This window comes from Ambystoma mexicanum, chromosome 6q (assembly GCF_040938575.1).
Source record: "Ambystoma mexicanum isolate Mex_15411 chromosome 6q, UKY_AmexF1_1, whole genome shotgun sequence".
Lineage (NCBI taxonomy): Eukaryota > Metazoa > Chordata > Amphibia > Caudata > Ambystomatidae > Ambystoma > Ambystoma mexicanum.
Window position 1 is genome coordinate 1,133,484,297 of NC_090937.1, and position 16,817 is coordinate 1,133,501,113.

At 39.4% G+C, this 16,817-nt stretch overlaps 1 protein-coding gene across 3 annotated transcripts in view; it reads left to right on the forward strand.

The window, feature by feature from the left end:
• GABRA2 (gamma-aminobutyric acid type A receptor subunit alpha2) overlaps window positions 1–16,817 on the forward strand; it is a 686,792-nt gene that overhangs the window by 273,102 nt on the left and 396,873 nt on the right. For 2 of the 3 annotated variants that reach the window (XM_069631722.1, XM_069631721.1), the window contains exon 4: window positions 6,801–6,868. The exons of the other annotated variant lie outside the window; for it this stretch is intronic. In XM_069631722.1, the coding sequence (XP_069487823.1) occupies window positions 6,801–6,868 (68 nt within the window). The remainder of the gene's footprint in view (window positions 1–6,800; window positions 6,869–16,817) is intronic. 3 annotated transcript variants of the gene reach the window in all.

Below are 16,817 nucleotides of genomic sequence, written 5' to 3' on the forward strand. Positions count from 1 at the left end.
GTGCAGGAGCACGAGAACTGGCCTAAACACTTTGTTAATATCTTTCGAATTTGCTGGTATTTAACAAAGTTTTTTCACTGAATATATATATATGTATATATATATACATACATTCAGTGAAAGACCTTTGTTAAAGAGACATTATGGTTAAGTTGCACTAATAAAAACCTATGAAATTCAGTGAAAAAACTTTTTTAAAGGGATGTTATGGTTACAGGTAAAACCTAAAACCCTGAGAAATGTGCCAGTTATGGTAAGCTAAGCAACCATAACTTGCTCCACCACCATGCACTGCTAACACTAACACCCAGGACATCAAAGATGACATCACAAAGTATAACTCTGAGGCTTTGCATATTAGAAAGATCTTGGGTAAACATTGGTCTTGAAGAGTGATAAACACATGTCTGGAGTTATTGCCACTCATCTCCACTTACCTTCTCTAAAGCATCATCTCTTAGAGATTTCATAGCTCCTAGCATAACTCTGAAACAAGATACTAGTGGTGACTGGGTCACATGTAAAAAATACCTTTTTTTCTTTATAAATGTTCAAATGCAAGGTGTGTGATTTGGCTACTCGTCAATGTAGCTATCAAGACTCTAAGGTGTGGCAGATACATCATGAAATAACATGTGAACACACATTTTGTAGTCTATATGATTGTCTTGCTTATATTGGATCAACTCTTCGTCCTTAGAAGATTTGGATTTTACAGCATTTTAGAGCCATTCGAAATAAGGATTTGACAAATCCCTTGGCTGAACATTTTCAGAGAAACCTGACAGTAACCCTGACCTGATGTCCCTTTTAGGGATAGCAGTCATTCCTGAACATATCAGAAAATGGAATTGCACTTTGAAATGGTGTCAATTTGATCGAGAATGATAACACACTTTGGCACTTTACACCCAGCTGGTCATATTGTTGACAGTGAAATGCATGTTTTTGGCAGAATGACAGGCTAATTGAATATTGCTGTTTTTTGGCTGGTCTGACCACTTGCAATATACTGTAGCTTATGTTGTCATTGTATTCCTCTCTTGTTCTTGTTTTGCTGCTCCTGCACAATGGCATTTGATTGGTGGCACACGTGTGTTTCACAATCAGTGCATTCTCTTTGCACTATGCGCTTTGAAACACCATTAGTTTGTATTGTTTGTCAGCTCAGACATTCAGTGGGGGTTTCATTTGCTTACAGAGACTTGACCATTTAAACTATTCCCTGGTCTGCACATTACATGGATATTTTACCAGCTCTGGTTAAAAAATTACCCCAATATTGGCTGTCACACTTTTGAGCTTGTCTTTTTTCTGATTTCTGATTTCTGATTTCAGAGCTACGTCTGCTGCAGGTCAGATGCAGTGAATTCCTGAGTCTTTTGAAATACTTTGCGCTTTTTTATCACAGTGAATATTTGCCTGATGAAGCTCCGGTGTGTGGGTGGAATGCAAGTCATAATGGAGTCGGGGTGGAGGGACAATGTCAATGCTCTGCCACTGTGTAATTATCTTTCTGAATAAATAAACTTCTGAACATATGCACTTTTTTAACAGTAGGAGTGTGGGAGCATGTTTTGTAACCCGTGAGTTGAGTATCAAGTACCATAGGAAAAGGCTAAAAATGAATGTCTAATAACCTTTGACTCATACGATGCATCTGGCTGAAATTTTGTAAGCACAATTGTACTTCTGCCCTACACCTGCCCCTCCAACCCCCCCATACTGACAATGTTGGGACACATCTGTTAAAAACTGAAAAAGTTATTAAGAAAACAGAAAAACGCAGTTTCAGCCCAGTCCCCATTCATTTTCTAATAGAGGAAAAAGTTAGATGTTTGCTTGAGTGCACAATGAAAACCCCAGGATGGAATTGGAACAGGTATGAAACAACTTGGGCACAAAGCACTGACTTGGTTTTCGGGGAGTTCTGGGGTTATTGAGTCCAGTCATTTTTTATATATTTGATGGAGAAGGGGGTGTCCCCTTCTTCCAAAATCATAGTTATATCTCCCATGTCGCTTTGCAGAAGAGAGGCTGACAGCATTTTCAGAAATGAAAAAGGAGACATTTATATCCAAAATGCGAATAACTTTTGACTTTCTGGATGGATTTGGACGAAATCTTCAAAACAGGCAGTTTCTCAAATGAAAAATGTATTAAAAAAACGAAACACCACAGTTTTCCAGTTTTTTGCCCATTCATTTTCCCATAGAGAAAAAGTGCAGTTTCTGAACAGCAGTAACACAAACACTACTGGGCAGATTTGGACCAAAATAAAAAACAACTTGGGCACTAAGCGTTGACTTAAGTTTCTTGACTGCTTTGGGGTAAATAAATCCAGTAGCTTTTAACATATTTGACAGAGAATGGGTTGCTCCCTGTGCCTTAAAACCTGGTTTTGGTGCTGTTTACAGTAGAGAAACTGAGCGAGGCTAATAACATTTTCTTTGCTGGATGGATTTGGATAAAATGTTTCACTTGACAGATTTGGACCAAATAAGAAACAATTTGGGCACAAATCATTGACTTCATTTCCTTGACTGGTCTGGGGTAAATCCACCCAGTAGTTTTTAAAATATTCTACAGAAAACAAGGTGCCATCTGTGCCTTAAAACCTTTATATCGATACTGGTGTTTTGCAGCAGAAAGGCTGAGAGAGGCTAATAACCCTTGACTTGCTGCATGGATTTAGATGCGATTTTCCAAACAAGCAGTTTATCAAGAGCCAAACAGAACTCAAAATTTTGGGAATGATTCGTTAGAAAATGAAAATGTTATCTGCAAACATATAGACGCTGTTTTCAGCCTTGGCACATTCATTTTCCCATAGAGAGAAAGTGCCGTTTCTGAACAGCCGCAGTGTGATAACCGCTTGACAGATTTGGACCAAATAATAAACAATTTGGGCAAAAAGTTTTGACTTAATGTCCTTGACTGGTCTGGGGTAAATCCATCCAGTAGTTTCTAAAATATTTGACAGAGAACCGGGTGCCACCTGCACCTTACAACCTTTATATTGGTATTGGTGCTTTGCAGCAGAGAGGCTGAGAGAAGCTAATAACCTTTGACTTTCTGGAATGATTTGGATGCGATTTTAGAAACGAGCAGTTTATCAAGAGCCCAACTAAACTCAATATTTTGGGAATGATTCAGTAGAAAATGAAAACGTTGTTAAGAAAACAATAAAAAGGCAGTTTTCATCCTTCTCGCATTCATTTTAACATGTGCTATACTTGTGAATGGAGGATGTCAGAGAGGCAATGTCCTGATCTTGGAAGCAAGACCACGTAGAGCAACAGAGGTTTGAATCCCGATTCCACGCTTAGAAACCGAGCTCAGGCATGGTATTAGGCATGGTATTAAAAACAATTAAATAAATAAATAAACATAGAGAGAAAGTGCAGTTTCTGAACAGGTGCAGCGTGAAAACCGCTTATCAGATTTGCACCTAATAAGAAACCATTTGGGCACAGCGTGTTGACTTAACTTCCTTGAATGGCCTGGGGTAATTCCATCCAGTAATTTTTTTAAATATTCAATAGAGAACGGGGTGCCCTCTGTGCCTTAAACCCTTTATGTCGATATTGGTGCTTTGCAGCAGAGAGGCTAAAAACGTTTAACTTGCTGGATGGATATGGAAGCAATTTTCGAAACCAAGGGATTGTCAAGAGCCCCCAAAATGGAAGTTTTGGGAAAAAGTCGTTGACAAATGAAAAGCTAATTAAGAATGGTGTGAACAGTGTATAGTGCCAAAAGAAACATGGCCATGGCTAGTGGCCTGGTAGTGTTTATTTTAAAATATACAGGGGTATGGCCAAAGGCCCTGGCTAGTGGGCCCCAAGGACATGTATAGTGGACACCTAATGGGTGTAAAAGAAACACATTGCGGGAACATATTCAGTGGACATGGCCAAAGGTATAACAAAGCAGTGGAAATTCACTGACAAAAATGTTAAAGTGCAGTTAAGTTGACCAGATTTAACGCATCACAACCCTTGAAATTCAGCAGATGTGGGAAGTCATGAACAGCTTAACTCAGAACTGTAGGCCATTATACTTGTCTTTTGGGCCTGTTAGCCAGGACCACCGGTCCTGGACAGTGAGAATGGTTTTTAGCCATTTCCACTGTATATTTTAAAACACTACTGGGCTACTAGATATGGCCCCCCACCTCACTGTAGTTGTAAAAATAAATTTTTAGGATATTATTCAGATTTATTTTAACTCTCCCTTTTAAAAAAATTTTTTTTTCCTATTACTGTGGTTACAGTGGCAATGTACTACAAATAACCGTGGCTATCTTTAGGCACCCACAAATATCCATGGTTACCCATAATAAGCAAGCACAATCCAATACTCTTCCCTGCCCTCCCAGGCCCTCAACAAGTACTCCCCCTGTACTTGGCATGCTCCTCCCACTCGCATTAGGAACTCTATCCCTTCCTAGCCCTCTCCTTCCCCCAACACTCATCCTTTTGTCTGATGCACTCACATTCCCTAGAACTTAGATGCTCTTTAAGTAAATCCAGCAATAATTGTTGTACACATCCAGTGGCAGGCGTTCATTTTTCATTTCCTGCACATAAACGCGAATGCATATGAAAACTTCTAAATTCTCAAATACTCACACATTGCTCTACCATGCTGCCTTTGATATACTTTATCCCTCCATTTGAAAACTGTTTTCTCAATAATGTTTCTAACACACATCAGTCTAAACTGCTTCATTTACAAAAGGGGTTTATTTGCTGATTGTATAGCCCACAATGTTTTAGATACAAATTGTTCTGCCCAGTTCCCAACTCTTAGCCTTTTTAGCAGCTGTATTAGTCGCATCATATCTACAAGGTGTTTAGTACTCAAAATGTGACATATTTTACATATCAAATTATCTGTGTAAGGTATTTCCATACATTCATGAGCTTCCTGTCCGGATCATCAATTTTATGTCCGCAACACCATCTGTGAAAGTGTTGTTTTAAACACATTTTCACCACTATGGCTATAAAACCCTGAGTAGCCAGGATATCAATCCAGGTCACAGACAATGTGGCTGCACTGTCTTTAACGCTATCGGTCACCATTAGAAAAACACATTCCTTACATAGGCTATTATCACAATCCTCTGGGTTTTCAATTTGGTTTTAACAGCAAACACAATCAATATTGATAGTCTCTGCTACAGCTTGCCTCTCCTCACCGCCATCCACTTCATTGGTTAGAGACTGTAAACGAAACAGATATGCATTGTTTTAACTACAGCTAATTCTCACACCCTACAAAATACAAACATTCACCTTACAATATACCCACCGGTTAACATGCCGTCCGATATCTGGTCCACATGGGCCCCGTTTATCCTGAGGTCCCGGGGGGGAGCACTCTCTCTCATCATAACTGCATCTTTCTGCAAATCCATAGATTTTTATCCAATGTCTTCATAGCCCACTTCAGCTGCAGATAGTCACCCCGGCTCCACGACCAGTGGCTGCTCCAGAACCATAGCGTCGTCCCATATAGCCATTTCCAGATTAGCTGCAGTTATGGGTATATGCTTCTTAATGTTTTCAATGAAAGCTCCAACAGACTTGCTCATAACCGTCACAGTGAGTGGTGGCTCACTGTCAAAAGAGAGTTTTTCCATGTTCTCGCAGAGCTTTACCGACCTCTCGATCCATCATCAAATCCTGAGCGTCCTTCATCTCATCATTCTTTGTAAGACAATAAGGGATATTACTATCACTGGAAAAACTAGAACTTGTGGGGGTTGTTTTCCCCTTGCCGTAACTGTAGCTGTTCACCATCATCATTTCCTGGATACCATGCTGGATAGCCCCTGGGAATCAGGTAGAGTGCATGTGTTTTCCAAAAGCTATAGCTATATAGCTGCGTTATACAATCATCCCCCAACAGCATCATAGCCTTAGTACCACCCCAGACCTATTTATAGTTCGCCCAATTTCTATACAATGTATATCACATTGATATAACTTTTATATCAAAATCATATACAATGTACATAAAATGTATATCAAAATTTATATTACAATTATCAGGGGTCAATAAAATGTATATAAAACAAAATATTGAGGTTCTTATCAAATGTATATAAAATGTAAATCACGTATTATTTCAAAGTGCAAAACTAAGGAAAAGGGGCAGACCTAAGGAGGGGGATGGGGCCAGGGCCACTTGTCAAAATGTAACATTAACAAAAAGGTATCCCCTTGCACTGCTCAATCAAAGCATGAAAGAGCCAATGTCAGATATTGCTGATGTCATATGTTGACATGATGCCAATACTTGCAAGACATTTGTGTTTATATGTATCCATTCAAGAATGCTAACCTTCGTTCTTCAGAATCATAGCATTCGTTTTCTTATACACCATCGCTTCAGAATATGGCATGTAATAACTTAAAATGCAAAGTATGAAACATTCTGTTTATCATCTAGAGAGGTGAGAAATTGGAAAATTACAATGTGTCCAGGTTATTCTACACAGCAAAGACAGAGCAATGCTGATAACTATGTTTTCGTTTAATTATGCTATTGCATGTGAATTGATTGCACCCGTTTATGCATACATGGTAAACATTTGTGGCTAAAGATCAATGCTTTAATTCGTTTATCGAAACATCTATGAAAACCATTGTCAAGATTGTTGCAATTATAATATGTCATGTGTTTTCGGTACATTGTTAATTCATACGTGCTGTATGTGTTATCAATTGGTGATGATTTTTTATTCTTATTTTAACCATATTATCCTAACATTAATTTTGTTTTTCGACCAGACAGGGTAACCGAAGTACACACTGACATCTATGTGACCAGCTTTGGCCCTGTGTCGGATACTGACATGGTGAGTTCAATAAGGGAGCACATATTGTCATTTAAATGTGCATCTGTGGGACAGCACACATCTTTAAGCAGATAGTTGCACGTAGTGTTTGCGTATTAATTGTTATAGCTCTACACTTCATATCTCTGGGATTGTCAAGAGGTGACACTAATTCACAGAAGCATTTTATAATGGCAAAACCCCATTGGAAAATGCTCTGTGAATAAGGGCCTTAATTGGAAGTACACTTCATTTGGCTCTGGCTGAATGAAGGATGCGACAAATTAGCAGTAAAAAGGGATACAATTGGAACATGGGAGAAACATAACAAATTTGTATGCTCTTTATTCGTACACAGTCCTGATTAGACTCTAGAATGTGTACTAAATAGATATTCCTTGTACCATATAATTCAATTGCAGAGAATTCAGGCTGGTATTTTTTACTCACGTTAAGATGTCAGAAAACCCTTTCGTTTCCCTTGTTTACATACCTTCATGCTGGCAGAAACCATTTACACCGATAAAAAACATGGTCTAGTACATTGGAAAATATTTTCATTTTTATTGCATGATCCTAATAGAAACAGCTGTTCTAAAAGTGTGAAAACTCATTTTTGTCATGGAACATGTGAAGGCGAAAAATAATTAATAGGATGGTGGCATAAACGAGAACACTTCAAATGTGCTCATCCATTTGGGAACATCTTTAAACAGCTTGAAGGAGCTGAACAAAGAACAAGGTCTCTGAGCTCACACAGCCAGCTGCTAATAAGTCAGAAAAAGTGTTGTGAAAGAGGAGTGGCCAAAGGCAGATGCCAAAAGGTCATAAACATGTATCCCTCAATTCAGGTAACAGTGGAAACCTCCCTTATGAATATGACATTAAGTACCCGTTCCACGGGCTATACCGGGGTGCAACGGCACAGGGCATGAGTTAAAGGCCCAAGCGAAGTGAGGGCTTTTAACAAGGGTTGCAGGATGTTACCCCCCTGTATAGCTCATCAAATGGGTACTTAACGCCCTAAGCACCTATTCCATGAGCTGGAACAGGGATAATATGAAGTAATTTCTTTCCGTGAATGGGTCACCTTGCAGCATCCCATTCATTGAAAGAATACTATTCCAAGATGGCTGCCATTGATTTGGAAGGCAGGGCCCCTCTTTCATTTCCATGGCGGCCTCACAGAGCGGAGCAGAGGTAGCAGCTGCCATGGTAGCATTTGCCGCCGCCACAGCAATGATATATGGGTAAGGGGGATTGTAAGAAAATGGGGAGGGAGGGTGTGGGGAATATGGCGGGCATGGGAACGCAGACTAAATTGGCAGCAGGCATTCGTAGAATCCTGATTGGTTGGCTCCCCCCGCAGGGTGCTAATGGACCTTAACTCATCACCAGATGTCTATCTTCAAACTTTTAATAGTGGTCATCCTCAGATCTTACTCTCACCCATTCCAACATGACAGCACAGTATTCTGCATACCTTGACTAGATTGCTACAGTTAATGCGGCACATGCCTATTGCTACAGTTAATGTGGCACATGCCTATACAAGAATGTCTGTGTTAAATTGTGTAATCCAGCTATTTCAAATAACATCAGTACACATCACATTAAATTATATTCCAGAGACAATCTCGCAGTTGTGATCTTTAATGTGAAAAATCCATTGTTTTTAACAAGAGGTCAATTCGCCTGCTTTTTCAAAGAAACCGCAAGATGAAAAACAATCCATCAGAGAGGTCCCCCAACCCCCAAAATAAGCTTCTAGCGGATAAACTGAACCATTGACTAGTGCACACCCTTAATGGGCCAATGTCTGATGATTCAAGCTAAATGCATTTAGACTCCACAGTGTATAGAGGTCTGATTTGTGTTTAAATAAAATGTGTCACTCGCTTGTGTTTGGTGGACTAATTTCTTGATAAAACAGGAGTAGAACGAAAAGGTCTACCATTCCAAAGATTATTTATTTGTGAATGTCAATGTTTCATTCCAGCACCTACTGCTATCGTGGGGATTTTGCTTGCAACCCGGTACTGTGTCAAGAAAAGACTCACTATTTATTAAGTGCAAGCTGCATTTGCACGATATTTTTCTAACAGGGTGAATGGGTGTGTGAGTGTATGTGTGTCTGTTTGACTTGCAGAAAGGCTTACCACATATGGACATATGTAGTGTGACGAGTAAAGACCTCTGCAGCAGAGAAAAGGTGGTCTTCTCAAGTTACATTGCCGATTATTCCATTAAATGTGTGTGCTGCAACCTTTCTTTTAAATGTGAGGCTATTTTAGCAGGTTTAAGTGTATCTCAATGTAGGGAGTAGTCTTGGGGCCTAATTTACAAACATGTTTTCAATGTTAAAACATTGTTGTAAATCAGGCCTTTTGTGTATTGATTAGCTTGTGAAGGTATTGGACATTCAGGATGCGATTGCAGATATAACAAGTGTAGGCCACCAGGGATGGAAGGTTTCTCCATGAACGTTTACCAAGAATATTGTGTCACAATATTTGTTTTCGCTTTTCAAGAGATCATTTTTAGGAAAGCAGTACAAGATAGCCAGCAATTGCTGGTAGTTATTTTGAGAAAGGTGAGGGAGTATGAGATGTTTACACTGTAGACTCATCTATTGAGTTAATGGTGGAGATCGATATTTCACAGAAGAATTTTGTGGCAATAATTGAGAAAGTTATCCACAACTAATTGACTCCATCTTGAACAGTTACTTTGAGGTGGAGGGATTATTGATTTAATCATCCAGAACAATAACAAGAAGAGTCATATGGTGGCCTTCTGCATTGATGCAAGATGTATTGTTTTAAGGTCAGTTGGATGCCTGTGTAATTGACACACATTAAGCTTGGTTTGTAACTGCCACTGTAACTCAATTTCAAACACTAGACAGGGAGGCACACAGTTCATAGGGAGGAAACATAGTTATGAATCGAAGTATTAGTTCACAAGCGTGTCCCTTTAAACTTGGATAAGATTGCCCATGTTTGTGTTTGAACTTGTAATGTTCCATCAAATCAAGTTCACAATCAAACAGAACTGAGTTGTCTATTCTAGAATGTGGGATCGTTTTGTGATTTTTTTTTTTTTAATGAATTGTATTGTGTTGATTTTGATCAATTGATTCCACAGTAGATTGTGTGATGTCATCTTTGATGTCCTGGGTGTTAGTCTGAGTAGTGCATGGTAGAGGTGCACGTTATGGTTGCATAGCTTACCATAGCTGGTGAATTTCTTTGCTTTTTGGATTCTGCAATGCAACCTATATTTGAAAGGATTTACTGGAGTAAATTAAGCATAGCACCCCTTTACCAAATTTATTTTCTGTGAATTTCAAAGGTCTTTATTAAAGCAACTTAACGATAATGTCGGTTGACATCGTTTTTCCCTGACTTTCCAATGTTGTATTATAGTATCTTAACTATACCACCCCTTTAAAAATTCAGAGTGGGCTATATACTTTTTTTGCAAAGTTTGATGAGGATTCCTCCAAGGGGAGCGGAGTTATAAGCCACCCAACAAGTGCTCTTCCTATGGAAACAGCAACTTAACCATAACTACACAGCCACTATTGTGGCTGTGTAATATATGCATTACAGGGCCTTCGGTAGTGGCCCTGCAGTTATGGTTAAGTTGCTCAACTCATAGGAAGAGCACTTTTAGGCTGCTTATAACTTTGCTCCCCCTGTATGAATCCTTACCAAGCTTTTGCAAAAAAAGTATATGGCCCACTCTGACAAGTTTGGTGAGGTTTCATCAAAGGCCGGCAAAGTTGTAGGGGGGTATCAAATCCCCTTTTTTTCCATAGACGCAATGTTAAAGAAAAATTGCTCATGTCTACAGCCCAAACCGCTGGATGGATTTTCACCAAATTTGACACAGGTGCATGCTTTTGTAAATTTGGTGTAAATCCATGCAGTATTTATTTTTTAAAACAGGCCAACAGTAGGTCAAAGAAAATTAGTGATATCTGGGTTCGGTCCACAAACTCACTTCCAGTTCGGTCTGTGGACGGGCCTCTGATTGGTTCAGAAGGCAACGTGAGTTCCGCGGACATCGGGCGCACCGCTGATTCAATGGTGAAAAGCATGAAATGCGTCTGATTTTTGGGGGTGATGAGGATGGGATGCGATATGGCTGTAGAAGCCAAAAAACAGGTGTGTTTCACCCCCGAATTCCGCAAACAGTTCGGATGTTCAGGGACATCTATGCCTATTTCTGCATTACTGGGGTGGTGAAAAGCAGTTTTTGGATGGCTTATAACTTTGGTGCCACTCAATGAAACTGCATAAAATTTCAGAATTGTATTTTAGACCTGATTCTGAATGGTTATGGAAAGTGTAGAGCTGTTTTGTCAAGAGGGAACACAATTAGATGGGCGGGGTCCCAAAATATTGTAAAGGTGCCATTTGACAAATCCACACAAATATTTGCATACAGATTTTAGATCTTGATATACATTTAGTTGTAAAGTTTGGTGGGATTTTGTCAAGAGGGGGCTGAATTAGGGCGGGGTCTCAACATTTTTAGATGGCTTATAACATTTTTTGCCATTTGCCGAATGTGGACAAACGTTTTCAGAATGATTATAGACCCAACCTTGAATGTTTGTTTAAAGTCTGAATGGATTTTCTGGCGGCTGAGTTATATGACTATTGTATGTACATACATTTTGACACTTTTGAAAAAATAAAGTCCAGCAAACTCGTTTAAGGAGCATTGGCAAGAAACTTAAAGCATGGTTTTGCAAATGTGCCCATGTTTTATTTTTTGACAAGTGTCATAATGTAGGTACAAAAAATAGTGATATAACTTTGGTGACTGAGGTATAGCCTGTGGCCATGGGCAGTGTCCAAATTGTCTGAATCATGGCATAAGGTCATGACCCAGACAATCTGGCTACTGGCCATGACCACGAGGGACGACACATGGGGTTAAAGTTAATGTCCACCTATGACCGGCTATGCAGTAAAGTTATTCGAAAGTGGGACCGGTTTGAAAGGGAAAAAATGTGTTTGTGTTAATATGGTCATAGGGTTCTCTCTTCACCTTCTGCAGGCTGCCATGGAAAGGTAAGAGGGGCTATGTACAGAGCCCTGTCGTCCCTTTCCATGTGGCTATCTTGGAAAAGGTTTTTCTCTTTATAGCGGGACGCCAGGTGTAGGAAGAAAAATCTTTTTTTTTTGCACCACAGGTTCCCTCCTTGGGTGCTAATGGCTTTCATCCCCAATTGCAGGGGCTGGAATGGGGGATAACGGTCAAAAGTCCTCGTTATTCACCCTCGATTCACTTGGGCCGATAACTTGGCTGCCTGGCCATTATCACCCATTTCTGTCCCTGGAACGGGGGATAAATGCCACATTTTCCCCATTAGCATAACACTAATGGAAATGTTGGAAAATCATATTTAGTCTATGTACTTTGAGAGATGTAAAGTAGATGGAGTCTATAAGATGGTTTTTTAGTTCTATTTTTTAGTTGTGAAAGGGGGTTCCTAAAGGAACCTTTCATTTGTTGTTTTTTGATGTATTTTATTTTTTGCAGGCAAGGTTAGAACGTAAGGTGGGGAGGGAAATGAGGAAAGAGGCACCAAGCACTAATATGGAGGGGCATGTGTATAGGGGATGATGTTCCGTGTCTTTTATTTCTAAGGTAATGGGCAGTGTTTCTCATGCTCCTGGATTACAGCTTCAAAAGCACTTCAAAATTGCTTCCAGCTGCAGAGTTGTGTGTTGCAGTATTTGCAAGGGACTGTTGTCTTCGAAAGATATGGATCAACAGCCTCTTTTATTGCTTACAAGGTAGCTGGTGGGTTTTTGTGTCCCACATAAGTAGGCTGTGTGGTTACAGGATTGATTGATTAAGATAAGGTGGAGGAAGACAGCCTACTACTTGCTAAGAAATGAACCACCTATCTGAGAGCATTTCAGTGGTTGGATTTGGTGTGGCAGCGCATGGAGGTGGTCCCATAAGAGTATTCAGTGCATTTTACTTTGTAGCTGTTTTGTATTTATTTTTTTATTGTAAATCTAATTTATTACAAACTTTACTTTACATCGATTTCACTCACATTAAACACTAACTCAACCCTCACACATCAACTTTCAAATTTCCAGAGTTCGTCAAGAATTCCTCAAAAATTCATCATACGGTCATTAAAATCTTGTCAAGATAGTCAATTACTGCGCAAAGTAACATATCATATTTCCCAGACAGGACGCCCTGCCATCACTCTTACAAGTCATTAAGTCATCATTTTTTGGTGCATATTTGTCCAGAAACAGACTTCTTTGGATTTTTGACATTAAACATTCAATCACACAATTTTACTGATTCCACAGCATTTGCACAGAATCAACAATGATTATTTCAAATGTTGGCTTGATGTCTCCCGAATGACAATTCTTTTGTTGGATAAAGATTTAGACGCAACCACATAAATTGATTGCGATGATACCTGCATGGAAACCTCTCCAAATATTTAGCAATGTTGTTCACTCCCCTAGCTTCATATCCCAGATCCAATGTTGTGACAGCTTTAGCTCTTCTGTTCTATGTGTCATTCCAAACGCAGTAGATCACATTTTTTGCCGCACACGGATTATTTAATAATGTTAACATGTCAATAGCAGCATGAGACAATTGGACATAAATCTTTGCATACCAGTCCTTAGGTAATCCCACAAATGGCCTTTCAGCTGTAAGACTGAAGATCTTATACAGCAATGCTGACTTCTTCAAAGAGATTTTTCCCATCATAGCGCCTGATTTCCCCTGAACAGTTACGAACATGGACTGCAGCCTCAGCTCGTATCAAATAGCCGTAATCAGCACACATTCTGACAAGTGGAGGACTTTATGCCAAAATTGTACTTCCAGTGCATCCCACACTGTTCTACTAATATTGAGCCCAGCCTCACTCCCTAACGTGATTGTAGCAATCAGCTTCTGACAGTAAAAGATTAGGACAGGTTTCAACGTGAATTATCCAAATTCAGCGTGCAGTTTCATTCCTTGCAACATCAGGTTTTTCATTCTTACTTTCAGGTCTTGAGTTTAATGCCATTCTCTAATAGATTTGTTAAACAAGATACCTAAATATTGAATAGATTCGATTTTCTCTAGTTGTTCACCAGCTGCATGCCGTACAAATCGTTTGCCTATAAGCCTGAGATTTGAGCCAAAGGCCATGATTTTGGACTTGGTGACATTTAAATGCAGATCGTTTTTCTTCAGGTGTATCACCAGATTAGTCAGTAGCCTCTGAAGGCCTATTTGTGTAGTGTCCACAAGCACCAAAACATCAGTCATTTGATGTCCATTGATTCACGGGGGAAAGGAATTGTGTTTGAAAAAGGCAGTTGGTAAATCTGCTATATACAGCTTAAATAGTAGAGCCGCAAGCTGGCATCCTTGTTTAACACCTTTTTCCATTGGTATACTTTCTGTAAGGTCACTTTCGCCATATAACCTGATTCTTATGGACATATTGGAATGCAACGCTCTAATTGCCTGTAGAAGGTCGGATGGGCAGTTCCACTTCTAAAGTTTTTCCCATAGTGTGGCTCCATTAACACTGTCAAAAGCCTGGCGTAGGTCAATGCATGCAATGAACACATTTGTCCCTGCCATAATTGTTTCCATCTTAAACAGATTTAGTATTATAAGATTCAAGTGTACCCCGACACCTTTGGTGCAGCCAGTTTGTCTGAGATCCAGGATGCCAAATTCTTCTGCCCATTTAGATGCTGTTTACTGTAAGATAGAGGCAAACAGCTTACCAATCACGTCAAGTAGCACAATTAGATGATAGTTGTTAGGATCTGTATGATCGCCTTTTTTACAGAGCGGTATAACTACCACTGATTGCCACAATGTTGGAAATAACTTTGTTACAGAGATCTCAGCAAAGAGTGTTGGAATAAAGGTTGCCCATTGCTCTTTATGCTTTTTTAGGGTAATGTTGGATCGGCCGTCAGGACTAGCAGCGCCCAAATTCTTCAATTTTGAAATTTTTGTCCAAGATCGCGACCTTGTCAATTGAAAAATTCCAGGGAGCATTACTGACTGTTCCATCAAAAACTTCAACCGCAGTGGTGAGTTTGAACACAGCCGAATAGTGCGTAATCCATACATCGGCACTCACCCTGATACTCATCCTAGGTTTCTGAGATAATGAACCTCTATTGATTATGGTCCAAGTATCTCGACTATGGTGTGCATAGATTGATTTTAGCATTTCCTCAGCTTGATCTTGGTCACATATCAATTTAAACAAAATTAACCAATTCTGATATTTTTGTCAGTGCTTCTTCACTGCTAACACTTGGTTTGGAGTGTCACCTATTTTTTTAGGGCCCTGATGTCTCTTCTCATTTTTTTCTTTTCTTCCTCTTCCGCCACTTTCATATTAAATGGGTATTTGTTGACTTGATGGTCGGTTCTAAACCCACTTTTCCTTGAATAATACTGTGTTAGGAGAGGAACGTAGTCTAAAAACCTTGGTTCATGTACACACCTTGAGGAGAAATCTTTTGACAGATCCTCAATATCATTCTTGTTCAACCTCAACCGATCCAGGCCCTGGTTAATTCTTAAATAAAATGCATAACGATCACCTGTCGCAGCCGTGTCCAATCACCATGTCACTTTTATGGCATTGTGATCACTATGACCATTTTAAGGATCTTTAAATGTGAGATTATATGCGTGAAGTTTCTTAACACCCATATGTAGTCAAGAGTTTTTGGATCCCATTTCTTTGCCAAGTGTGTCCCGCTGGTATAAAACCACTGGTCTGACCGTTCAGCATCTCACAATACCTGATGGCCATTTCCTGTTCCCAACATTTGCCTCATTTAATTGTGCTGACTTCCTTGACTTCCTAGCACCATGTGGGTCGAACCATGAGAAGTTAAAGTCGCACACACACAAGAATATAAAGATTATTAAATTCCAGGATACACGCATCAATTAGCATCATTACAGAAGAAATGAATTTCCCAGATTATATCATAACCGGGTTACAATAGATATTAATGTTGAGAAGATATTCCATTTTATTATCAATTAAAACAAGTAATAAATAATAACATTTTAGTATTCTTTTGGTGGGCAGACCATAACACAGTTCATTGAATAAACAAGTTCGAAGACCTTTTTATATTCCATTCTTCATTATTCTTTATCATTGTTAAAAGACCAGAAAATGGCTGACCAGTCTTTTTTTTTTCAGCAGTATTGAGAAGAATTGTGTACCCATCGCATACCGGAGAGTCCCGTAACCAAGTCTCTTGCAGATCAATTATTGAATGAAACTCTTTGTTTAGCCCAGCATTTTGGAACAAATGCTTGAAACCACGAGTTGCCATGATATTAGGGAACAAGCATTTGGAGAGTTAACCATTTTTTGCAGATTGTGACTCATTTGACGACCTCTCCTCGAATCCGATATTCTTATGGCTGAGTCATTGTTATATTTTCCCTTTTCATTTATACTCGAGTTTCCTTCAAACTTTTCTCTTAATTGATTACGTATTAGTTTGTTTCTAGTTAATCCACCTTGAAGAGTCAAGTTTTGCTGTTGATCAGTTTGCCATTGTTGTAAATTCATCTCAGGATAATTAGTTTGTTCATGTCTAAGGGATAATAATTCAGAGCCTGCGATTTTCAAGGTGTTCTCAATCAGTTGTGAGTGTACATGTAAGATTACCCAGTCGGTTCTGTGCTCCGACACGTACTCCACTATGTCGATGTCTTCAGAGTTTATTGTTGTTAATGATGGCACACAATGCTACCATTTCATTATATTATGCCTGTTTAAGTTCACTTGTTTTTTTTCCCAGGCGATGTTTTCCAGTTAGAGTTTTCTCGATGACCACTGTTTATCAGCTCTCCCGCCACTGTCTTTAACTGCCATTTTACCTTGCCTTTGCACTTGTGCAGAGGTACATTT